Below are 23,088 nucleotides of genomic sequence, written 5' to 3' on the forward strand. Positions count from 1 at the left end.
GAATGGCTTGCTGTTTTATTGATAATGATTGCCATATTCAACTCTAGCTTTTTTGCTCAACGAAAATTAAAATGAAAAATAGAAGAAACTAGGAATTTGAAAGTGGATTAACATTTTTTAAAAATTTGAAACAGGCTGAAAAAATATGTTGAGTGGGAATAGTTTCACTCTTTCAAAATATGGTATGTACGTTTAGTTCAGGTTTCTCAAGCTCATGTTCTTGTAGAGTTGTAGCATTTCCAATCCAACATAGCCACACAATTTTGCTGTTGAAAACAGAATGCCTGAGAATTATATGCCAACCAAATGCTTGTAATTACCATACACGCATATATTACTAAAACAAAAGGAGAAAGATGACACATACTAATATGGGTAACATCTCCACGTTTAGCAGTTTCTACCTTCATTTCCTTTTCAAGGTTATGTTTTGTTTTCAAAAAGCTTGGATATTATTATTTACATCTAACTATTTGGAATATGTTAATGGTTGCTTGAAAATGTTTCCAACTCTCATATAGTCATATTGGTATGCGACTAAAATTAAATGAAAAACAGAAGAAGGTTCATTGTCTTCTATAATTAGGGATGGGTCGGGTTGACCGAAAAACCGAGGCCGAGCCCGAAACCGGCCCAACCGATACCGAAAAAAACCGTACCGAAATAAAATCGTACCGGAAGTTCGGTTTGACTACCGAACCGGGAGGTTCGGACTCGGTCCCGGTTTTCATATCCTTAAACCATCGGTAAACCGAACCGAACCGAATATATTTAACAAATCATTTACATAATTCATTTTTATACATTTATAATACATTTCTTATACATTTCTAATAAATAATTTATAATTTTATATAATACATTTCTATAATTTATATAAAACATATATAAATTTATAAACCCCTATAATTTTAATTTATATGTTTTTTAATATATATAAACTAATTAAAAATACCCTAAACCATAATATTAATATATTATACTAAATTAGTGAATGGAGTCAAGGCCCAAAAATGGCCCAAAATGTGGCCCAAAACATGGCCCAACATGTGTTCGGTCTAGGCCCATAACCGAGCCGAGCCGACCGAATTCTTCGGTTGACCGAACATCGGTTTACCGGCTTTTCGGTCTCGGTCTCGGTTGCCGTGGAGGCTTACCGGAGGGGTTCGGTTCGGTCTTCGGTTTAGGAGTTTCGGTTCGGTTACCGATCCGAACCCACCCCTATCTATAATTGTTTAAGTGACAAAATTGTCCATTTGGGCAATTGTTGAAGTGACCCTAAATCATATTTATATAATTATGTAGACCTAGATGCCCCTGCAGACCCTGCACATGCAATAAAATATGTAGTCACCAACTCACCATCCAGAGCAATAGAGTATTAATATTTTCTAATGGGTTAATTACATATATATACCTTAACTATACATCACTTATTAGTTGGGTACCTCTGGTTTAAAAACTTTCATTAGGGTACATCAACTTATGTTTTTTGTCAATTGAATACCTCCGTTAGTCTGGCCGTTAGGAATACCGTTAAATGCCTACGTGGCGCTGACGTGGTACACGCGGACCCCACCATTAAATATTAATTTAGCATTTAAAAATAGCCACTAAACCAAAATTAATAAAATAAAAAAAACCATTAAAATTATATAAAATTGAAAAAAAAAAAAAAAAAAGCCAACCCCCACCTAGCACCCTCCCTCCCCTTCCTCCCTCACCCTTTCCCCACCCAGGCCATCGCCCCTCCCCCGCAAACCTAAGACACCCCCCACCTCCCCCGCAAACCCAGGCCACCCCCTCCACCTCCCTCGCCCTCCCCCCCAACCCCAACCCCCCTGGCCCGTCGCACCCCCCTCCCCCAAACCCAGTCGCACCCACCTCCCCCAAACCCAAATCCAATGAAAGTATGAGCTAAAGCTTCTACCCCACTCGTGTAATTGTCCTGCAGTAAAAAAGCCACCAAGCTAATCTCCAAAAACAGCATTGCAGAAGCTGTGAACAATGACAACACATTCCAAGCAACCTCCTTCCCAACAGAGCATTGCCAAGCCTAAAGTATCAAACATCAACCACAATCACAATGTGTAAAAGCCAAGCCACCCAAAATCTGAAAACCCTAAAAACCCACCAACCTGAAGAGAGCACCAGACGAGGTTCAGAAGGGTAGCGACCCAGAGAAGGGCATAATAGGAAATCATAATATACGACCTGCCATTTGAGAGCTTCGTGAGGTTCTTCTTGGCGTGGACCGCCATGTACACCACGAAAACAACTGCAGGCACCACCAGAACGGCTTCGTAGAAGAGTCCATGGCACTCTGGCTGGCTGGCGACGGAAAAGCTCTGACCTTCGCCGTCAGTTATGGCGGGAAGGCTCGGGATCGACGAGTTGACCGGGGTGGGGAAAAGGTGGGGGAGGAAGGGGAGCGAGGTGGGGGTTGGTCCGACCTTGCATCGCTGCCGGGAACAGAAAGTCAACGGTGGAGCCCGACAGCTTTTCCCTTCGAATTGCCGCCGTCGCAGCTTAGATGACCAAATTGAAGGTGCCAAGGGACTCGCTGTGTCGAGGGGGTGAGAACCCAGTGGTGTTGCTGGGAGAGGGGGCGCCGAGGGGGGGTGAGGGGTGAGGGGCTCCAGATTGGAGGTCGGTGATGTCGCCGGCCCCTTGGGTCTGGTAGTGTCGATCCCAGCAGAGAAAGATGCGGCTACGAGGCTAGGAGGAGGGTTGCCGACGCGAAGAAGGAGGTACCTGGTGGCCGGAGATTGGGAGAGAGGTGAGTGGGTTGGGTGGTGGACTTGGGGAGGGGGAGGGAAGAGGGTGTAGGCTGCGAGTTGCTGGCCAGAGAGGGGGAGGGAGGCGAAGATAGGTGGGTTGAGGGTGCGAAGTTGCTGGGCTCTCAGCCATTTTTTTTTTCATTTTTTAATTTTGTGTTTATTTTTTATATTTTGTATCATTTTTTAAACTCTAATTAGGTTTTTTAATTAATTTTTGTCCACCTATCTATTTTTAAATGTCAAGTCAATGTGTCACATCAGCGCCAACTCAGCAGTTAACGGTCAGACTAACGGAGATATTCAATTGACAAAAAATATAAGTTGATGTACCCTAATGAAAGTTTTTAAACCAGAGATACCCAACTGATAAGTGATGTATAGTTGAGGTATATATATGTAATTAACCCTTTTCTAATCATTTGTTTTTTTAAAATACTTCATTAATCACTATTAGGCTCTTAACTAATAAGTATGAAGTCTCACCCTCCCCTGCACTCTCTCTCTCTGTTATGACTTACGATGCTGCTTCTTTTGCTTGTTGCTTTTCTTGTTATCGTTCTCTTGAGATTTTTGTACACAACCATATGGACTCCATGGAGAATGGAAAAGCACTTTCAAAGGCAAGGCATAAGAGGCCCTGGCTACCGTTCGATAGTCGGAAACTCGGCCGAGATGCGCCGTCTGATTGAAGAAGTTCAGTCAAAGCCAATCCCATTCCACCACGATATCCTACACCGCGCCTCTCCATTTTACCACAGATGGTCCCGCATGTACGGGAAGAATTTCTTGTATTGGTTCGGGTCAACGCCCAGGCTTTTACTAGCGGACCCGGATATGATCAAAGAGGTGCAAATGAATACGAGCGGATCGTATGAGAAGAACCCGTTTAACCCGTCCTCTAAGATGCTCTTTGGGCAGGGCCTTATTGGGCTTGTGGGTGAGAAATGGGCCTTTCACAGGAGGATTGCCAACCAGGCCTTCACCATAGAACGAGTCAAGGTGCTTGTTATATAAGTCAAAAAAAAAAAATTATTCTTATTGTTTAAAATATAATTGATATAAATACTTTAATATTTATTTATTTTTGCAGGGTTGGGTGCCAGAAATTGTGGCTAGTACCACAAACATGCTTGAGAAATGGGAGAATTTAAGAGGAGAGAGAGATGAATTTGAGATAGATGTTTACAAAGAACTTCATGAGCTTTCAGCAGATATAATATCGATAACAGCTTTTAGAAACAATTTTAAAGAAGGAAAGCGTATTTTTAAATTGCAAGAACAACAAATGCATCTGCATACTAAGGCCAGTAGAAGTCTCTACATTCCGGGATTTAGGTAACGTTTTACTTAGTTGTTAGAAATAAATTAAATTCATTTTGAGATTGAAGATTTGCTTTGGTATTCCTAGCATTACTGGTTTGTAACCTTATGCAGGTTTTTGCCTACCAAAGACAACAAAGATAGGTGGAGACTAGAGAAGGAAACTCGTGAATCAGTGCAGATGTTGATCAGGACAAATAGAAAACGAAGAGAAAATGCGAGTAATCTACTTAGTCTATTAATGTCTTCCTATAAAAGTGAGGATGGTGGGGAGGAGAAATTAGGGGAGGAAGAAGTCATAGACGAATGTAAGAGCTTCTACTTTGCTGGAAAGGAGACAACTGGTAATGTTTTGACTTGGGCTCTTCTTCTTCTAGCAAAGCATCAAGAATGGCAAAGTAAGGCCCTAGAAGAAGTACTACGCATATGCAAAGACAATGGACTTCCAATTGCAGAGAATTTAAACAACCTTAAAATCGTAAGTTCGGTATTTCAAACTGTCTAACAAGAATTACAAAAGAACATTTATTGTTTAATATTTTTTGTTCCTAATGTCTTAATGATTTCTTTGACGTTTTAAAATAGGTGACTTTGATAGTCAATGAAACACTGAGGCTTTACCCTCCAGTCCCGTTGCTGACAAGGCAGGCATTTAAAAGGGTTAAGCTTGGTAGTTATGGCCTCGACATTCCTGCTGGTACAGCTCTATTCGGCCTTGACTGCTATGCAGCACGACACTGAGATTTGGGGAGAGGATGCTAATGACTTCAACCCACTCAGATTTACCGAGCCTCGAAAGCATCTAGCCTCATACTTTCCATTTGGGATGGGACCTAGAATTTGTGTAGGTCAAAATTTAGCAATGGCTGAGTTGAAAATTGTCTTAGCTATGATTATTCAGCATTATTCTTTTTCTGTATCACCGACATATGTTCATGCCCCTGTTATGTTTGTAACCTTTGAGGCTCAGTATGGTGCTCCAATCCTATTTAGTAGGATTTTCTAATGAACGATTTTCCTGGGTGGATTTTATGTTTTTGTGCTTTATGATACTTCTATATGAAATTGTATATATATAGAATGTGTGTTGGATGACTTGGATCAACATAATTATTCAATAAAAGTTAGTCATGCAATTTTAAAATTTATATCTAACACTTCATGCAATACCCATAAAATCATGCATTAAATAAATTTTAAAGAATTAAATTAAAGCAACAAAACTGACAATTTCATCAAACAATTGATGAATATTTTAAGTTTTTTAAATGTAAATTTAACTAAACTATAGATACTTGATGGTTCTAAAAAAAAAAAAAACCTATAGATACTTGATTGAAAAAACTAAAATTAGAGGAACGTGATTGAAAAAACTAAAATTAGAGGAACTTAATTGAAAAAAATACCCAAACTGGATCAAACTAATCATTTCCCTTGATTAAAAATATTAGAAAAACTCTGGGGATGATTTATAAATAAACGGAGATCATTTAGAAATATGACTTTTCTCTGGGGGTGGATGTAATTTTCCGAAACATAAAGTATATTCGCAGCGCACCTTAGCGAAGACCACCAGCTTATCCACCTAGGCTCCTACTTTATTGGAGTATTGGACGAAATCGTGAAATATGCCAATATGGATGGTGAAGGCTTAGGAAGGATAAAAGTCTTCACGTGCGGACCCGATTTAGTCGTTTGATTGACACCAAACTACCAAACCCACCCTCGTCACAGATCATAAGCGACCGGACTTATTCCGTAAATATCAGTACGACCGGTGGTAAAATAGTTATACCATATATCGGCATTTAGAATATTTTGCAATAAACAATTCGGAAGTAAAAACCCTAGCATAAAACCATAATAAAATCCTTTTCTCAAACAAAAAAAGAAATGATAAAATCCTTACCTGAGAAATTTCTGAATTCTACCTTTTTTTTTTAACCGTTGGAGACTTGAAGACGATCGTGGAAGTTTCGGGAGTTAGAAGAGAAAGAGAGACTCGTGGTGCCACCTAACTCCGAAGATTGACATCTAGTTTGAGCTCTGTTTTGAGGAGTATAAGTGGAGGTTGGGGGTGCTTTTTAGGGTTAGGGTTTCGATTCCGATCGCTGAGCTTGGTGAGATTTCCATCTCTTTAATTTTTCGGCTATTTTCCGTTTTTGTAACTTTGGCTTTCGTTTTTTTTAAGATTTAAAAAAAAAATTGTTGAGAATTTTGCATATGTAGTAAGAAATATTTTAGCTCACTACTGCAGTACTGCTCTTTCAATTTGCTTATATATATATATACATTATTTCCTTATGTGCGGATACGAATTTCGTTGACTTATTATGTGAACCGTTTTTGTTTCTTTGTCAGGTTTCTGAATTATTGTGATATATGGTGGGAGATTGGGGATCATATATTAAATTAATTTAGAAAGAGATGTGTAGATAGTTATGAGATTTAATTTTGCCTACTGTGGTAACCTTTGTGTTCTCTGCAATAGAGGGGTTGAAGCTAAGCTGTTTTGTTTTAGAGGGTAAGATGTCATCTTCTTATTTGTCGAAGCTTAGGACTGCATTACAGAAATCAATTGTGAGGGAGGAAGGTGCGCTTCAGGACTCGGTAGACGGGCTAATTAGGCAAGGGAAATTGTTGTTTGGAAATTCTAGGCTGTTCCATTCCAGACCATTTTCAACTATTTCAGACCTTCATGCATTTTTGCCGCCTGGCACTGTGGTCGCTGCAAGGTCGGATTCACAGTTAGTTAACCAAAGAAAGCACATTTCTGTTGTCGGAGAAATTTCACGCATTATTTCAATCCCATCTGTGTCAGGGCCTTCATTCCAGGTTTGTCGGTATCATATTGATTGCGCGCTTTGTGAGCCCAGTCAGCTTCCAACCAGAAGCAAGTTTCAGCATAAAACTATGGCTGCGTGTGGTTCTAGAGCTTTATTTGGGGGATGCTACCCAGATAATTTAACTTCAAGACATGGGCTCCTTTCAATGGTACCCGAAAGTTCGTCTACATCTTATAACAGAAGTAGAAGTTCTGACTGTTGTCAAAGAGCTAGCATGAGTTTGAAAAAAAGCAGGCAACCCAACACTAATGCAATTTATGGGTATTTCATATATGAAGTTGGAAAGCAATGGTGCAATTTCTCCCCAATTAAAGGATCAGGGTCAAGAGAATTTCATAGTTCATCTACATGCTTTTCTGCTGGGACTGCCCATGATGTGTCTTTTGATAGTTCTGCTCCTGAGGAGAACCTTTCAAGTTCTGCAGATTCAAGTGATCAGTAAGTTCCACACACCTGTTTTTAGCATTCTCTTATTAAGTTGGGTTGGAAATGTTTCCATGTTAGTTTCTGAGATGTTACTTGGTTGTTGTTTTTTTTTATTGTGGCATATAAGTTTATACATGCATCTTGACTGATTTAATTTTTTTCTAGCTCTCTATTAAACAAACATCCTGCAACGAGATATTCCTTTTATTTTATTGGATAAATAAGATTGTAGAGTTTGGCTCTTTTTTTGCTTTTCTGGATTTGATGAAAAAATTCTTAAACATGTGATGTGCTCACAAGTCACAGTTAGGTTTCCGGTTTCCCTGAGAGCTTCATCAATGTTTTTCCTGTGATACTATATTTTGTTTAACAGTCACTTACATATCTTTGTACTTTTATCATTTAATTACCAACTTATGAGATTGTGATGGCCCTCTCAGTGTTTGACTTGTAAGAGAAATTTTCAGAAGGTTACCGAACTATAATCAGCTGAATTGGAACAATAAGAGTATTAAACATTCCATATATTGTAAGGGAAAAATATCTGCCGTAATTAATCTGTATAATTTTTAGTAGTGCAATAAGTCCCAGCATATGTTAAAGCTATGTTGCAATGACTACAGGAAGATTACAGATGGAAAGTCCCTAAAACTTACTTCAGGATCTTACTACCTGCCCCATCCCGATAAAGAAGAAACTGGCGGGGAGGATGCTCACTTTATTTGTGTGAATGAGCAAGCAATAGGGGTGGCAGATGGTGTTGGTGGATGGGCAGATCTTGGTGTTAATTCTGGATTGTATTCCCGAGAACTCATGTCAAATTCAGTAAGTGCTGTTCAGGAGGAGCCCAAGGGTTCAGTTGACCCTGCTAGGGTATTGGAGAAAGCTCACTCAAGTACCAAAGCCAAGGGTTCCTCAACAGCATGTATTATAGCACTCACAGAACAGGTGTGGAACTTCCCTTCATTCTAAGCAGGATGTTTATAATATCTGTTCTCCTTAGCTTTTTCCTTTTCAAAGTGATACCATTGGTTCATGCTAGGTATCAAGGGAACAGATATCCATTTTTCTGAGGCCATTTGAAAAAAAAATTCCCTATGTTGGAAAAAATGAACTTTGCATGCTGTCTGATGTAGTAAAAGTAAGAGCAGTTTTTGGCCATTAATTATATTTGAAGGATCTTGGAATAATGCTATTTTGTTTTATCATACTGATTTTGTTGGTAACATAAATTAACTCTTTGAAATCTCAATGCAGGGTATTCATGCAATTAATTTGGGTGATAGTGGGTTTATGGTGGTTCGAGATGGGTGCACTGTCTTTAGATCCCCTGCGCAGCAGCATGATTTTAACTTTACCTATCAACTGGAGAGTGGACACCATGGCGATCTACCTAGCTCTGGCCAGGTCAGCAGCATATTTTCTTTAGGACCATAAAGTAATGGCTTACATAGCATTTGCTTGGTACCTTGACAATCCTGTGTTGGCATATTATTCTTCACTCCATTCTTGGTTTGTAATATATTTTCCACTTGTCAGTTGCATTCTTGATTTCCTTTTGTCCTGATTTCTGTTAAATATATTTTGAAATGAGTTTTGCTTCCTCAAATTTCCTTACCATGGTTGATTAATATCTTGAAATAGATCTTTTGAGTTTGTAGCAGAAACAACTTTTGAGAACATGGTTGATGATTTTTCACCTTTTTCAGCAATGTATTGAATAACTTTTAGTGATTGTAGTATGTATCACCAGCTAAGTTGCTTGAAGTTGCCTATGTTTGATTCAGGTTTTTACAGTTCCTGTTGCACCTGGGGATGTCATAATCGCCGGAACTGATGGGCTGTTTGACAACTTGTACAACAATGAGATCACAGCAGTGGTGGTTCACGCCATGAGAGCTGGCTTGGGGCCTCAGGTGACAGCTCAAAAGATAGCAGCATTGGCACGCCAACGAGCACAAGATAGAGACCGGCAGACACCTTTCTCCACTGCTGCTCAAGATGCTGGGTTCCGTTATTATGGTGGCAAGCTTGATGATATAACTGTTGTAGTTTCATATGTTAACAGTTCAAGTGGTGCATAACACAAAAATGGACTCTCTCTCTCTCTCTCTCTCTCTCTCTCTCTCTCTCTCTCTCTCTCTCTCTCTCTCTCTCTCTCTCTCTCTCTCTCTCTCTCTCTCTCTCTCACTCTCTCTCATATGTACATGCTACATTCCACATTTTTTGTTTCCATTGCTGTTGTAGTCATTCTCTATGGCGGTTCAAGGGATTATGTAAAAGCCAAATGTTCAAGGGCTTATGTAAAAGACAAATAGCATTTTGTAGTTTGATTTTGTCATGTTTTTCTTATATGGCTCACTTTGCTAAAGGCCAGATGCACTCTTCTTGGTTGTTCTTGTTGAACTGTCAAATCAAATGCACATTTATGCTTCGTAAGGCATCTATAGAGCTGATGCTTTCTTTGATTTTGGATGGTTGTATTATCTTCCGGATGGGGGATCCTTTAGTTGTAGTTGTACTGCATTTCCTTTTGCTTTTTTTTCCCTTTGATTTCCAAACGGTCACAAAAAGTATGGAAGGAAAAGCAGACACACAGAGAATACTCGTTGTAGACGGTAACTACACCTTTACGCACAGTATTAACAAGTTGCGATGGGCCTGAGGCCCACTGGGCCTGGAGTCCATCTGAATTACTTAAATAGTATTGTAAAAGTCAAACAACGGCCAAAAAAAAACACCGATTTGCACCAAAAAAACAACAGCGAAGACGGTCGTCCATGAGTAGGGAATGTGCAAAACACCGAATCCTACCCGCTTGCATTTCTGTCTCTCTCTGTCTCACAGGGAGCAAACGACCAAGAGTTTCTCACTGCTCCGCTTGCATTTCTGACAAAGTGATGAAACTGAGAGATTAGCAGTTCCACCTACGATTCTCTGACTTCAATTGAAGCAGCAGCTGCAGCAGAACCCAAGTTTTAGCCATAAAAGGCAAAAGGCTGACTGATTTCTTTTCTCTCTCATCATGGCGGGTCGTAGAGACGGGTCGTTGATGAGAGACAAGGCTCAGTCATTTCGTGGATCTCGAATTGTGATAGCCATTGTCGCCGGAGTCCTTCTCGGCTCTGTCTTCGCCTTCTTTTTTCCTTACGGGTTCTTTAGCTCCGATCCGCCTGTCCAAAACCGCCGAATCGGGAAATCCGATCTCCAGGTTCGGATCTCGCTTCTCTAATTCATCACTCTTCGCTTTTTGAATTTTGTACTTAGCGCTTAGTGCACTCTTAATCGATTTAATTATGCCTTTTTACGAGTTTACATTCGCTGTGGTTTCTATTCTTGACTATTTTTATTGTGATTGGCTTTAATTTAAATAAACAGCTAAGTTGATTAAACTAGCTGAGAGTTAAACTTATAGGCAGAGCTTGTTTCGTGTAGGCAATTGGGTATAATTGATCCATCAATTTGAGCTCATAAACAGTAGTACGCGTCTTATTTTATTACTAATGCTTTTGCAAAACTCTCGATGCAAGCAATGCTGTAGCTTCCATAATTAATTTTGTGTGGTATTAGATGTATATCACCTTCGTTGTGTCATGCATGAGCTTGGTGTGGAGTAAGTGTAAACAAGTCGTTTGTATGTTGTGGCACGCCACAATTGGACCTCTGTTAATAATCTCCGGGGGGGGTTTTTGTAATGCAAATAAATCATTGATTTTTTTTTTTGGGGGTTATGGTATGCTATTAGTAATGACAATTAACTTATTATAAGTTTTCAGTCATGCATTAACTTTAGAGGATATGGTAATCCTTGCAGTTTTTCGGTAATTGTTTGATGTTTGATTTTTTTTTTTATGAGGTGTAATATTGCTCATGTTATAGGCCTTACTTATCCACTTGTAATTTTAATTGCAGATTGGCTCATCTCAATGTGAATCACCAGCAAGGATTAACACGCTGAAGTCTGATATTGCATCACTGTCAGACAAGAATGCTGAGTTGAAGAAGCAGGTCCAAGATCTAGCTGAAAAGCTACGGCTGGCTGAACAAGGAAAAGATCAAGCACATGAGCAGTTTTCAGTGTTAGGTAAACCACATAAGGCCGGGCCTTTTGGTACTGTCAAGGGATTGAGAACTAACCCAACTGTCCTTCCTGATGAATCTGTGAATCCAAGGTTGGCAAAAACGTTGGAGGAAGTTGCAGTTCGGAAAGAGCTTATAGTTGCACTTGCAAATTCAAATGTGAAAAGCATGTTGGAGGTATGGTTTACTAGTATCAAGAAGGTCGGTATAACCAATTATCTAGTTGTAGCTTTGGATGATCAGATTGAAGAATTTTGCAAAGCTAATGATGTTCCTGTATACAAGAGAGACCCAGATGAGGGTATTGATTCAATTGCAAAGACCGGAGGGAACCATGCCGTCTCTGGGTTGAAATTTCGTGTCTTGAGGGAGTTTTTGCAACTGGGTTACAGCGTTCTTCTCTCAGATGTTGATATAGTATACTTGCAGAACCCATTCAATCATCTGTATCGGGATTCTGATGTTGAGTCTATGACTGATGGTCACAATAACATGACAGCTTATGGATTTAATGATGTTTTTGATGAACCTTCCATGGGTTGGGCTCGTTATGCTCATACAATGAGGATATGGGTTTATAACTCTGGTTTCTTTTACATAAGACCTACACTTCCTGCAATTGAGCTTTTGGATCGTGTGGCTGGACGGCTTTCTAGGGAAGCAAAATCATGGGACCAAGCAGTTTTCAATGAGGAACTCTATTTCCCTTCACATCCGGGGTATGATGGGCTTCATGCTGCCAAGAGAACAATGGATTTCTATCTCTTTATGAACAGTAAGGTCCTCTTCAAGACGGTGAGGAAAGATGCTAATTTGAGAAAGTTGAAACCGGTAATCCTTCATGTAAATTACCACCCAGATAAACTTCCAAGAATGAAGGCAATAGTAGAGTTCTATTTTAATGGTAAGCAAGATGCGCTGGAACCGTTTCCTGAAGGTTCTCAATGGTAGCGATAGTTCTACTGAAGAGTGAAGATCATGTACTGGCCCGTTCATGGGCCAGACAGTACACATTCTGTGTAATTCAACGGATACAGGTAGCTTAAATTGATTGCACCACTTGAGGCCAATTCAATGTATCTCTTTTTCTTTCCCCTGATTTTACTTCCAATTTTTGTTTTTTCCATGATAGTAACTTTTTAAGTTGCACTTGAGTATCTCCTGAGATGACCTTTGTTCTGTATCATATATACCACGAAATCTTATGTAAGGGTTTGTCATCTATTGCCATCAACAGCTTTACACCACGCTGACTTACTAGTTTTCTAATTCTGCATATTTACTTGATTGCTTTTCTTCTAAAATGGACTTTGTGTGTGATAACAACCTCATTGGGTTGGAATTATCAATGCAGTGAAAGCTGTCTTGAAAAGATTGTGATAGACCTTGTTATATATGGAGATTGGTGGTTCAGCTTTCTTTATAGCATTTGGAAGACAGCGTTTATGATTTTTTTACATTGACAGCAGCATCAAAGATTTGCAATTGCGTCTCGGAAAGCTTATGACACTGCCCATCAACTTAATACGACATTTGAGCATGAAGCCTTTGAGACACACACCTTTTTTTTTTTTTCTCAATTCTTACCCCAGGCAAATTAGAACCTGTAGAAAAACTTAAATTGAAAATAATAAAAATAAAAAAGAAGTCGTCCAATGTGGATAACAAAATTAATTAGCGTCACAAAAATTATGAATAACGGTCACTATGAGCTGTAACAGTTTCGGGTGCATGAGTGCATCCCAAACAAAATCCTGAATCCTAATTGCCCAATAAGGCAGTAGCTTCCCCCACTGTTTTGGACTTTTCCACTTATCCTTGCTTAGTGTTGTGTGGCTTGAAATCCCACGAGAACATTCCGTCCTGAACCCACTCTGTCTCCTTCTGAATCTTCGTTTTCAGTTTCAGTTTCAGTTTCAGTTTCAGTTTGGTATGTAGATGTGTTCCTGCTCAATCCCCATTCAATAATGCTCAAGAACAACTGCCCGCCAATTTGTCTCATTTGAATTGTGGTCTGATTACATGCTTTGCGGCAATGGAGAGATTTTCACAAAGAGAGAGCCTTCTTCTAGGCTATAGTAGTCCTGAAAGATCGTTTGCCAACTCTGCTTCTTCAGCCAACACTCCCTACACAAACTCGGATGTTGATTTTCATGACGTGTTCGGTGGCCCGCCAAGGCGATCATCCATTCATGAAATGAGGTACAGCTCCAGCCAAGTTACAGATACCAATGCATCACTCAAAGGGAATGATGATGATGATGCTTGGGCCGGTTTGAGTGAGAAGCCGGTGTTTGGGGAAGAGTCTCGGAACAGAAGGCGGACCCAGAGCGATGACTTCTTTGATGACATATTTAAAGGTAATAACTCTGTGAGTTCGAGTCCGAGAAGGCTTCACCGGAGCCCTTTTTCTTCCGCGCCCGGTTCACGAGCTTTAAGCCCAGCCCGGTCCCTGCCGCCTAAAGCTGAACCCTCCCTGGCTTCTTCACTGCCTACACAATTCAGGTTTACAAGATGTTTGAGTAACAGCTAGGAATTGGTTTGCTCTTTTATTTTACTTCTTTTTTCTCCTTTAATTGATTCATAGAAGCTATGTTCATATTTTGTGAATTGGTATAAATAATCTTTGCTGGCTATGAACACATTTTCATGTTGTGTGTTATGATTGCTGCACATGATGTCTGATGCCTTGCTTACCTTAATTGCTTTGAATTTCTCAGCTTGCCTGCGAGATTGACCAAAGGGGTGGACATGCCAACATTTGGCTCCACCCCTCGTACTACATCTCTTTCTAGATTTTCAAGCCAAGCAATCCAAAGTCCTGAGGATTTGAGAAATGATATTCAATTATCTAATCGTCACAGTCCTTTCTCCCAGGAGCTTTCTAATAGCGGCGAGGGGTCCTCAAACTTGGCCGTATCTGATAAAGCAGACACAGGAAGCAATTTGGAAGAGGATTCTAAGAGTTCAAAAAATGCAGCCAATAGCAGTCCGTTTCAATTTCATTTCTCAATATACAAATGGGCAAGCAAAGGAGTGCCAGTGGTGATGCCGCTTAGGGGAGGGAATGGTTCAAGAGTGCAAAAAAGGACTAAAAGTGAGGACCTCTCAGGCATTTATGAATGCGCTTCTAATGAGAGTATGTCAAGGCAATCCCCTAAATCCACTCTGCCTAATATTGATTTTCCTTCCAATGGTCATCCACTCACAGATGCTCGGTCCTCCACGTTGGAACACAACAAACAAGAAAATGGTTTACTTCTTGATAAAGTAGAACCATGTCAATTTGTTGAGGAAGCAATTCTTCCTTTAGCTCAATCAGAACCCTTCGGCAGCTTTCATAGTACTGTCGAGGATATAAAGCCTCATCCTTTACTTCAAACCGCTTCTTGTGAAGATCCACAGAAAGAAATTCCTGTGCTTATGGAACAAGTTCAGAAGCCTGATCTAAATCCTATTCCTTCTCTGTTTTTTGATAATGATCTTCAACAAGGTATGTTATATCATGGATTTACTGTCATGGGGCTCATGTACCGGTGTACCACCTCTGACAACACACCTGTATTTCCATATGCAGGCAATGATGAGATAACTAAACTGGGTGGTAGAAAGGAAAGTGTGGTCAAAGGCACCGAAAAATCATCTGTAGATGTTGATTCTAATAAAATTGCAAAAAAACAGAATGGAAAAAGAAGTTCCTTCACTAATATTGAAGTTGATAAAGCTAGTGTCCAAGGTTCACTGAGGAACTCAGGTGATAATCTTGGGAGAAACAAAGTTAAGGGAAAGGTCAAGGATTTTGTTAAAATGTTCAACCAAGAAGTTGTGTCAAAATCCAAAGTTGATGGTGACTTTGGAAGTCAGAGCTCCAAATGGAAGGAGAAAAGAACTTTCAAACCAGAGAATGAAGCAAGTATCAGCATCACTAAAATGTATGAGTATGAGGAATTGCACAAGTCCAATGTGACAAAAACATTTCCAGATGCTTCCATCATGGTAATCAATATGGAATGGTTTGATTTCACATAACCAAATATAACAATATCTTTTCTTTAACATTTTACTGAATGGCAATATTATTATATTTTCTAGTCTTTCCAGATAAATGAAGATCTCAAACAGTCAGAGAAAGAATCTTGTGAGGCAAAGACTGTTAGCTATGTACTTGGTAATGCTCCTGGGCAGGATGTCTCCGCATCATGTACTGGTTAGTCAGTTCTCCTAATCTTGTATAAGTAATGTGGCTTAGCTACACTCAGGCAGAGGAAGAAGTGGTATGCAATAGTATTAGGGAAATGTCTTAGCTGAACAGAGTTTTTGCAATGTGTCTTCTATCATCAATCAAGGCCAATATGCAGAGTAAGTTTGGTGATATTTCATATCAATTCAAGTCCATCTAATACGCTTCCAGCGAAGATGACTCATGTTTGCTCATGTCTAGTAAACACGAGTCAAGAAGTGGCTGTATAACCCTCTCACCTGAACCTTAGCTTAGTGATATCATCTATCACTTAGTATTCTTTACCAATGTATTTTAATTTACTGTGGGAGTGTGGGATTAGTAATTTTTAACTTCTCCGTATTTGTGGATAGTCTAACAAAAGAACTTACAACTTATCCATTAACTTTTGACAGGATCAGTTCCCAATGGCTCCAAGGCTATTATTAGAGATGCAGATGAGTCCTTCCATGAAAACTTCCAGGTTTGTGATTCTTCCATGAAAGAACTGATTTCATCTTTTCTTGTATTCTTGGAACTTAGTAAACAAATTCAATGCCAATTATGTTTCTGCTTACTAAGTCTCAAAATATTAAGAAACTAAAGTTTTGATCTGAACAGTGTTATACTTTCTATAAGTCATTTTCTTCCGAATTTTCTGATGAGCTACTATACTTGGGTTTGTTGGCAGATCAAAGATATAACTCAAGATGACAATAAACAACCACAAGCTGGCAAAAAGCATGAGGAAATTCAGGCAATATAAAACAATCACAGCATGCTGTTACAATTTTATTTTTTTTCCCTTTATCCTGCAAGCATTAATCTACTACTTCATATAACGCAGGCGATTGATGCTAAAATACGACAGTGGTCAAAAGGAAAAGAAGGAAACATACGCTCACTGCTGACTACTATGCAATATGTGAGCATCAATAATTTAGTTTTTTTCATTCCATCCCCCCTATACTGTTGTCCCCTTCATTTTTAAGACAACTGAAAAACTCCCATATTGGTATTCTGCTGTTTTCTTTAATGGTGGTCGTGGATATTGTACAAGCGTATGCATCAAGCCATAATTTCGTTGTCACTAAATGGAAGATGTTGTTGAGAATTTATCTCAAGGTTCATGTCGACTACTTCCCAAGCAACTAATGCAGGTTTATACATGCCAGATTCTTTGGCCTGAGAGCGGGTGGAAGACTGTACCTCTTGTTGATATAATTGAAGGAATTGCTGTGAAAAGAGCATATCAAAAGGCTCTACTCTGTTTACACCCAGATAAGCTACAGCAGAAAGGTGCTGCCTCACATCAGAAATACCTTGCAGAAAAAATTTTTGATATCTTGCAGGTGGGTAATTCATTGAATTGCAGTAGATGCTTATTAAGAATCACCATCACATGTTCCTCCATTTTCTTTCAAAAGCAGTAACTAATGCTCTTGTAGGGTATTTATTGCCCATTCAATTTCTTTTTCTTTTTTCTTTTTTCCCTTTTTGCATGCAGGAGGCCTGGAATCATTTCAACTCACTTGGTCCAATATGAAATGTGCTGGATTGTCAGAAAGGATACTGATGGAGTTCTTGTTGATTGAAGTGCACATAATGAAATCAACATTTATGTAGATATCATTTTGATTGCAGATAAGCAAAAGGAAAAAGACTTTCTCAATTTTGTAATTGGGCCTTGCATTCTTTGTTTAATCCATTCTTCCAGATTAGTGGGCCCATTTATGTATGGGCTAGTCCAATCTTGCATGTAGGCCCATTACTTCTACGATTGGATTAAAATGATTGTAGACTTGTTCAGATTTACTGTATGGGAAAAGAGTAAATATAAAAAGACAGTGACCGTGGTCCCAACTTTTGGAAAGTGATTTTAACTTCTCCATGTGATGAAAGCTTGTAGGACTCGACAGCTTTACTCGTGGAATACGCTTGTCGTTTCTAGTATTTCAATTGGAAGTAATTGTCGTCTCTTGCGACAAAACGACACCATGATCTGGTAATATACACCTCGACGTACATGATTGAATTGATTGATGCGGAGGGGAGCGTCAAGGAGACATATCCAATCTAGGGCCGCCAACAGACGTGTGGTGGGACCCACATTCTGATAATCAAACTTTTATTTAAAGAAACTACTGGTGATTTTTGACCACCTACTGTTAAAACTTATCTATCGTATACAAACATGTATCATGCATCATTGACCATGTCATATGTTGTATACAAGGGATAGTATGTTTCTCTCTTTACCTATTGTTCCTGTCATATTTTTTTAAGAAAATAACATTTTTATGTAATGAGTTTATATAGTTATTGTGTTTATTTTAAATGCTAGTTTGATATCTGAGAAGTAAATATATTTTATCTATTTTTGTGAAATACAATAAACATATCACCCAATAAAATTTTATTTCACGCAAAGATATTCACTTAAAATAATATCTTGAGAGTTGAGAATTGAGATTATATAAACCTATAAAAATCTGGTGGGTCGATCTGAATTGCGGCTGAGATCATAAATGAGCAAGATTGTTGAGATCGACAATGCATGTGGGACATGTATTTCTTCACTTCCTTCAATCATAATTTAGCCATCACTGTCTTAAGTGTTTATTTATACATATTTATCAGGGCCAATATGGCAATATTAATGAATACTGGTGTTGATGCATAGGAGGAAACTGGACAAACCTAGCACAAGATGTCCGTGGAGCTGTGGAGCCATAAAAGCAGTGGACGTAAGTAGCTGTTCCCTTCTGTATATATAAGATTATAAAAAGCAAGTAAGAGCTGGCAATTCTGTACTGCACTTCAATTGTATTAGACAATAGACACCCACATTGTCAACAGTCAAAACTCACTTCAGACATGGTAGTAATTAAGAATTATAATGCCATTTATAATATCACAAATCCCCCTTTTTCAATATGTAGTAGAAATGTAGAATTACAGAAGTGGGTTTTAATTTATTCCCCAATCATTTACTTGAGAGTTCCCAAAGTATACAATGTTTGTATCACATCACAGTTCTAAATCTCTTATTCAGATTTCAAAACCCCTTCCTTCCAACCCCAATCATTGGACTGTTTTGTTAGTTTAAAGCAACTCCTCTTTTCACCAAAAGATAAAAAGAGCAGGTTTTTAAAAGTATTATTATTTTTGCGGATTTAAATTCTCTACTAATCCTTTATATATTAATCTTATACTAAGTAATTACAATTATTATTTTATAAGAACATTCATATTTTAGATTACCATTTAAAAATATGTTATAGTTTAAACTTGAAGGCAATTTCCTCTTTTTCACATTTGTTTAATGATAATCTATATGGATTGTCTTGTGCTGTTGTTTCTTTTCTGGTTTTGTTTTGTTCTGTCCTGCCTTCCTTGTATGTATCTTATCAAGTCAAGTTGAACACTTGTGTCTATGTCCGAGACTCCAAGTACTGAGAGTACACAGATAATTAATTAAAATTAAATAAGTCTAAAATTTGATTTATTCAAATCTAACAAAAATAAATTTAAATATCGCTCTTAAAAAAAAGTTGAAATTTCAACCAAATGATCACTATCACAAATCCCACATGAGCTATAGGCAGATAATGACCACACAACAATCCTTTGAAAAGGGCACTTATTCTTTTTTTTTTTTTTTTTTTTTCAAGAAAAGGGGACTTGCTTTAGTGGAGTCTACTTCAGAAATATATTAATATTATATGTTTTTTTTTTTTTAAGAAAATATATATTATCGGCAGTGTTTTCCATTAATACTAGTTTACTTTTTTCCTAATATTTTTAGTTTGAAATGAACTGTTTTCCTAATTTTTTAATTAGTTGTTGGCGTGCTACTTTAGTTAAATAGATAAAAAAAGAAGCAAAGGGGTAGACTTGTAGTAAGTAGACAATAGATTCCTGACTGTAATAACAGTGGTGTCCGCTTTCTTCTTCTTCCTTACTTACACAGTTGCACTCTAATAATGATATTCCTCTTTCGCATCTCAATCAGATTTTGCCAAAAGCTTGTTGATTTAACGCGTTGCCCTTAAATTTCCAATTTTGGCTTTATTTTCCCTTTTCTTCTTTCCATTTTATTTTTGTCGCGTTAGAATTCAGAATTGGGAGTTGAGAAATGAGTGAGTTGGAGGAATACAAAGCATTGCAGTTGTTGGCATTCTGGCTCTGAAACGCAGCTGCTTCAATGTTTAAGAAGTTGGGTTTTGCTGGGCTCTAATGACTGTCTTCTTTGAATCCGTGAGTCCCACTATTCTTCATGTTTCCTAAGAATTTTTCTTTAATTATTTTAATTTATTGGCTGCATTTATGTTTTGGGGCTGATAATCTTTTGGGTCCGGTTGGTAGCCGAGAAATTCCGGGTAAACAAATAATAAGTGGGAATTATAATGGACTGCGTTTTGAAATGGCTGCAGTAAAATTCCTTCTTTTTTTCTCTAGTTTTTTTCTCAGCAACCAAAAGAGCAACTCTGCAATTCTGTTTTATTTTATAAATTTTTGGATGAATAACTCTGCTTCTTTTTTCTAGGCAAGATGAGTTGCTACACTGTTCGTCATTATCAGTCTGTTAAGTTATATTGAAAAACAGGCTCATTAAAATGTTACTTTTAATTACATATCTCTCTGCTTCATAGCGACTGGTTTAGACTAGATCTGTTGTAGATCTTTGTATAATCTGAGATCTGTACTTGACCCTGTTTTCTTGAGTACCCATGAAAATTGTTTCTTTCTTTTGTTGAAGATAATGCTGCAACTCTAGTCAATGTAGTACTTGAAATTCAAGTTTAGGGTTATATTTATTGGATTTATTTACCACACATTTCATTTGTAGCTTCTAATTTATGGTCAATCAACAATACGTATTTGATGCATTTGGGTTTCTCTTATTTATGATTTTAAATGTTTTTGTTTGACAACCGGAATTAGTTGGAACAGCGGGTCTTAAAAAATTTTAGTTGACTAATGCCGCCCTTCTCTCTCTGCTCTCTTATCATTCTAATAAACCAATTTTCAGAAATATTTACAACTGAAGTCAACCTGCGTGTAATGCTCATGGTTTCTGACGTCTTAACATGTCTGTTGACTCTGTCTATCATTCTAAACAGGCTCATTAACAAGCCTGCATGACTCGCACTACAATCATGATTATCTTTTACTAACTTCCACATTAGAAACTTCTATGAACTGGTATGCTTTGTTTTACTTACTGGGATTTCCAGCCTTCATTAAAATAACTTATGTCAGTTGTGTCAATAAGCATTATATAACAAGGTGAATGAATTTTAACAGAAGATTTTATGATCATTGCTTGATCAGGATTTAAAAATGACCAAGTTATACCTAGAGTACTGTGGAGAGTTATTGGTTTCATTAACATCTTTTCTTTTTCTTTTACTTTCTTGCCTTTTCCTTTATCATCCTTCTAAATTTATGTGATTTTTTTCATAAGATATCTAATGTCTTTATGTTTACCCATATGCACAGGCTGAAGACAAGCATTGACTGAGTTCTGGTTATACTATCAAGGAAACATGAAATTTGAATTAAAGAAAAGATGGAAATCCATTGTCCCACTTCAGTTGAAAAACAAATCAGCCACCCGTTTTTGTTTATTTCCCAAATCAAAGTCAGATTGCCGTGATCCAGGCAAAGCACCAGTTTATCTCAATGTATATGACTTGACACCCATGAATGGCTATGTATATTGGGCAGGCCTTGGAATTTTTCACTCTGGTGTTGAAGGTAAGCTTGTGTTCTGTTTTGCAACTTTATATAATCTGCCTAATGTATTTTGTGTTCAAGCTTCAGCTGAACCATACCTCTATTTGTTCATTGTGGGGATTTTAAGTTGATCCTCTTGATTTTTCTGAGGGCTATTTGTGTACATTAGGCTGCAGTAAGCACTCAAATTACTAAAAACCTGTTATTCTCCTCTTTATATTGCTTCAATTAAATGAAGTTCAGATTTTCTAATAGTCCACTTGCACTGTGCAGTTCATGGTGTAGAATATGCATTTGGAGCACATGACTACCCTTCCAGTGGCGTTTTTGAGGTTGAACCTCGACAATGCCCAGGATTCAAGTTCAGGAAGTCTATATTTATTGGGACCACATGCTTGAACCCTACTCAGGTTAGGGAGTTTATGGAGCGCCAGTCTTTGAACTACAATGGTGATACATATCACCTGATTGTCAAGAACTGCAACCATTTCTGCAGGGATATTTGTTACAAGCTAACCGGGAAATCAATTCCAAAATGGGTAAATCGACTAGCAAGAATAGGTATCCTTTCCTCACCACCCCCCCCCCCCCCCCCCCCCCCTCTTTTCAGGATTGAGATGAAAGTTGATTCATTAAATTATTTGCACAAAAATTTTCACCAAGAACTCTTCTTAGGCTTAGGCATTTTGGATTTAAGCACTTGTTTGACTATAATTGCATCATTGCTAGTTATGCAGTCCTTATCTGTTTACATGCCCAACTACCCTATAAAAATGTTTTACATGGTCTCACCTTAGAAATTTTTTTATAGGAACCCTGTAGAACTTAGTTGCTTTAAGTTTGGTACGAGTATCTCCCTGTATTTTCCTTTTGCTTATGGTATGATGTGCTCCTATTTGGACTTTGGAGTTTGAATATGTCTCTTTATTTATGTTGGAGTTTGTGGAACAGTGCTTTTGAAATTCATTCGAATTATCATTCTGATGATAGTATTTTCGTAAGAAAAAGGAGACTTAGAGTCATTCGAACATGAGAGTATTTAATGAATGGTGGAAAACCAAGCCAAATTAACTTTATTCCATGTACTCAATGATTCAATATGTGGCAGGTTCAATATGCAACTGCATACTTCCTGAAGCCCTAAAGATTTCTGCTGTACAACATGATCCTAACTGCCAACCATATGATAGCGAGAAGAGGAGTTTGAGAAGTGCCTTCAGTTCCCTGTCTTCTATCTCAATGCGGCAGAAGCAATTGTCATCATCTTCATTGTTTCTACAGTCACCCTTGAAAGGTTGCCTGCCACCATGGGAATTGAGAAGGTCAAGTAATGGTTCCTTGAAGGAAAGGTGAGAGTGTTTGCCTGTTTGGAAGATTGGAAGATTGCTCTTACAACCATGGATGTCTGTAGAAGTCTAATATGATGATGGACCTCCACAACCTTAATGAGGAGAACTTGTTCCAAAGTTTTTGTGGGTCAGCACTTGAAGGCTGCCATTACTCAGATTGTTTTTGTTCTTCCAGGTTTGTGGAGAGATGTTTGTGATCGTTGTAACTCTAGTTTACAGCGAATCTATGAAGAAATTGCTACCACTTCTCTCTTTTATCTCGTTTTATTTTCCTCTAGTTTGAAACATCATCATTGTTTTGGCAATCAATGTGCAGTAAATCTGAT

The 23,088-nt window shown here is 38.2% G+C and overlaps 4 protein-coding genes and 1 pseudogene across 7 annotated transcripts; all 5 read left to right on the forward strand.

Annotated features, from left to right (window-relative positions):
- The first annotated feature begins 3,299 nt into the window (after positions 1–3,299).
- LOC147278263 (cytochrome P450 734A1-like) lies at positions 3,300–5,106 on the forward strand (annotated as a pseudogene).
- A 724-nt stretch (positions 5,107–5,830) lies between these two features.
- On the forward strand, positions 5,831–9,815 carry LOC147278264 (Protein phosphatase 2C family protein). Its single transcript, XM_086252551.1, has 5 exons — positions 5,831–6,220; positions 6,462–7,384; positions 7,996–8,320; positions 8,630–8,779; positions 9,160–9,815. The coding sequence occupies exons 2-5, from the start codon at positions 6,630–6,632 to the stop codon at positions 9,454–9,456; spliced, it is 1,527 nt and encodes a 508-aa protein (XP_086108677.1). The 5' UTR covers positions 5,831–6,220; positions 6,462–6,629; the 3' UTR covers positions 9,457–9,815.
- A 345-nt stretch (positions 9,816–10,160) lies between these two features.
- LOC147278265 (arabinosyltransferase RRA3-like) lies at positions 10,161–12,700 on the forward strand. Its single transcript, XM_086250987.1, has 2 exons — positions 10,161–10,583; positions 11,285–12,700. Exons 1-2 carry the CDS (start codon positions 10,398–10,400, stop codon positions 12,401–12,403), a joined length of 1,305 nt encoding a protein of 434 aa, XP_086107113.1. The 5' UTR covers positions 10,161–10,397; the 3' UTR covers positions 12,404–12,700.
- A 592-nt stretch (positions 12,701–13,292) lies between these two features.
- On the forward strand, positions 13,293–17,347 carry JAC1 (J-domain protein required for chloroplast accumulation response 1). Of its 3 annotated transcripts, none has more exons than XM_086249658.1 (9): positions 13,294–13,957; positions 14,173–14,945; positions 15,030–15,448; positions 15,554–15,659; positions 16,088–16,155; positions 16,363–16,428; positions 16,519–16,596; positions 16,847–17,023; positions 17,179–17,347. In XM_086249658.1, the coding sequence occupies exons 1-9, from the start codon at positions 13,488–13,490 to the stop codon at positions 17,215–17,217; spliced, it is 2,196 nt and encodes a 731-aa protein (XP_086105784.1). In that variant the 5' UTR covers positions 13,294–13,487; the 3' UTR covers positions 17,218–17,347. The 3 variants fall into 3 exon arrangements, with proteins under 3 accessions (XP_086105785.1, XP_086105784.1, XP_086105783.1); XM_086249657.1 differs by having other exon boundaries at positions 13,296–13,957; positions 15,545–15,659; XM_086249659.1 differs by lacking the exon at positions 17,179–17,347 and having other exon boundaries at positions 13,293–13,957; positions 15,545–15,659; positions 16,732–16,867.
- Positions 17,348–19,561: 2,214 nt separating this feature from the next.
- Positions 19,562–23,019, forward strand: LOC147278267 (PPPDE putative thiol peptidase family protein). Of its 2 annotated transcripts, none has more exons than XM_086249660.1 (4): positions 19,562–19,931; positions 21,177–21,434; positions 21,687–21,974; positions 22,522–23,019. In XM_086249660.1, exons 2-4 carry the CDS (start codon positions 21,224–21,226, stop codon positions 22,764–22,766), a joined length of 744 nt encoding a protein of 247 aa, XP_086105786.1. In that variant the 5' UTR covers positions 19,562–19,931; positions 21,177–21,223; the 3' UTR covers positions 22,767–23,019. The 2 variants fall into 2 exon arrangements, with proteins under 2 accessions (XP_086105786.1, XP_086105787.1); XM_086249661.1 differs by lacking the exon at positions 19,562–19,931 and adding an exon at positions 20,452–20,879.
- Positions 23,020–23,088: the final 69 nt, after the last annotated feature.

This window comes from Dryas octopetala, chromosome 7 (assembly GCF_963921425.1).
Source record: "Dryas octopetala chromosome 7, drDryOcto1.1, whole genome shotgun sequence".
Lineage (NCBI taxonomy): Eukaryota > Viridiplantae > Streptophyta > Magnoliopsida > Rosales > Rosaceae > Dryas > Dryas octopetala.

Coding starts and splice junctions, on each gene's coding strand:
- LOC147278264 (XM_086252551.1), top strand. CDS start 6,630: ATGTCATCTTCTTATTTGTCGAAGCTTAGGACTGCATTACAGAAATCA. Junction 7,385..7,995: donor TCTGCAGATTCAAGTGATCA/GTAAGTTCCACA, acceptor CAATGACTACAG/GAAGATTACAGATGGAAAGT. Junction 8,321..8,629: donor TTATAGCACTCACAGAACAG/GTGTGGAACTTC, acceptor ATCTCAATGCAG/GGTATTCATGCAATTAATTT.
- LOC147278265 (XM_086250987.1), top strand. CDS start 10,398: ATGGCGGGTCGTAGAGACGGGTCGTTGATGAGAGACAAGGCTCAGTCA. Junction 10,584..11,284: donor TCGGGAAATCCGATCTCCAG/GTTCGGATCTCG, acceptor TTTTAATTGCAG/ATTGGCTCATCTCAATGTGA.
- JAC1 (XM_086249657.1), top strand. CDS start 13,488: ATGGAGAGATTTTCACAAAGAGAGAGCCTTCTTCTAGGCTATAGTAGT. Junction 16,429..16,518: donor AAAAGCATGAGGAAATTCAG/GCAATATAAAAC, acceptor CATATAACGCAG/GCGATTGATGCTAAAATACG. Junction 16,597..16,846: donor TGCTGACTACTATGCAATAT/GTGAGCATCAAT, acceptor TATACATGCCAG/ATTCTTTGGCCTGAGAGCGG.
- LOC147278267 (XM_086249660.1), top strand. CDS start 21,224: ATGAAATTTGAATTAAAGAAAAGATGGAAATCCATTGTCCCACTTCAG. Junction 21,435..21,686: donor TTTTCACTCTGGTGTTGAAG/GTAAGCTTGTGT, acceptor TGCACTGTGCAG/TTCATGGTGTAGAATATGCA. Junction 21,975..22,521: donor AAATCGACTAGCAAGAATAG/GTATCCTTTCCT, acceptor AATATGTGGCAG/GTTCAATATGCAACTGCATA.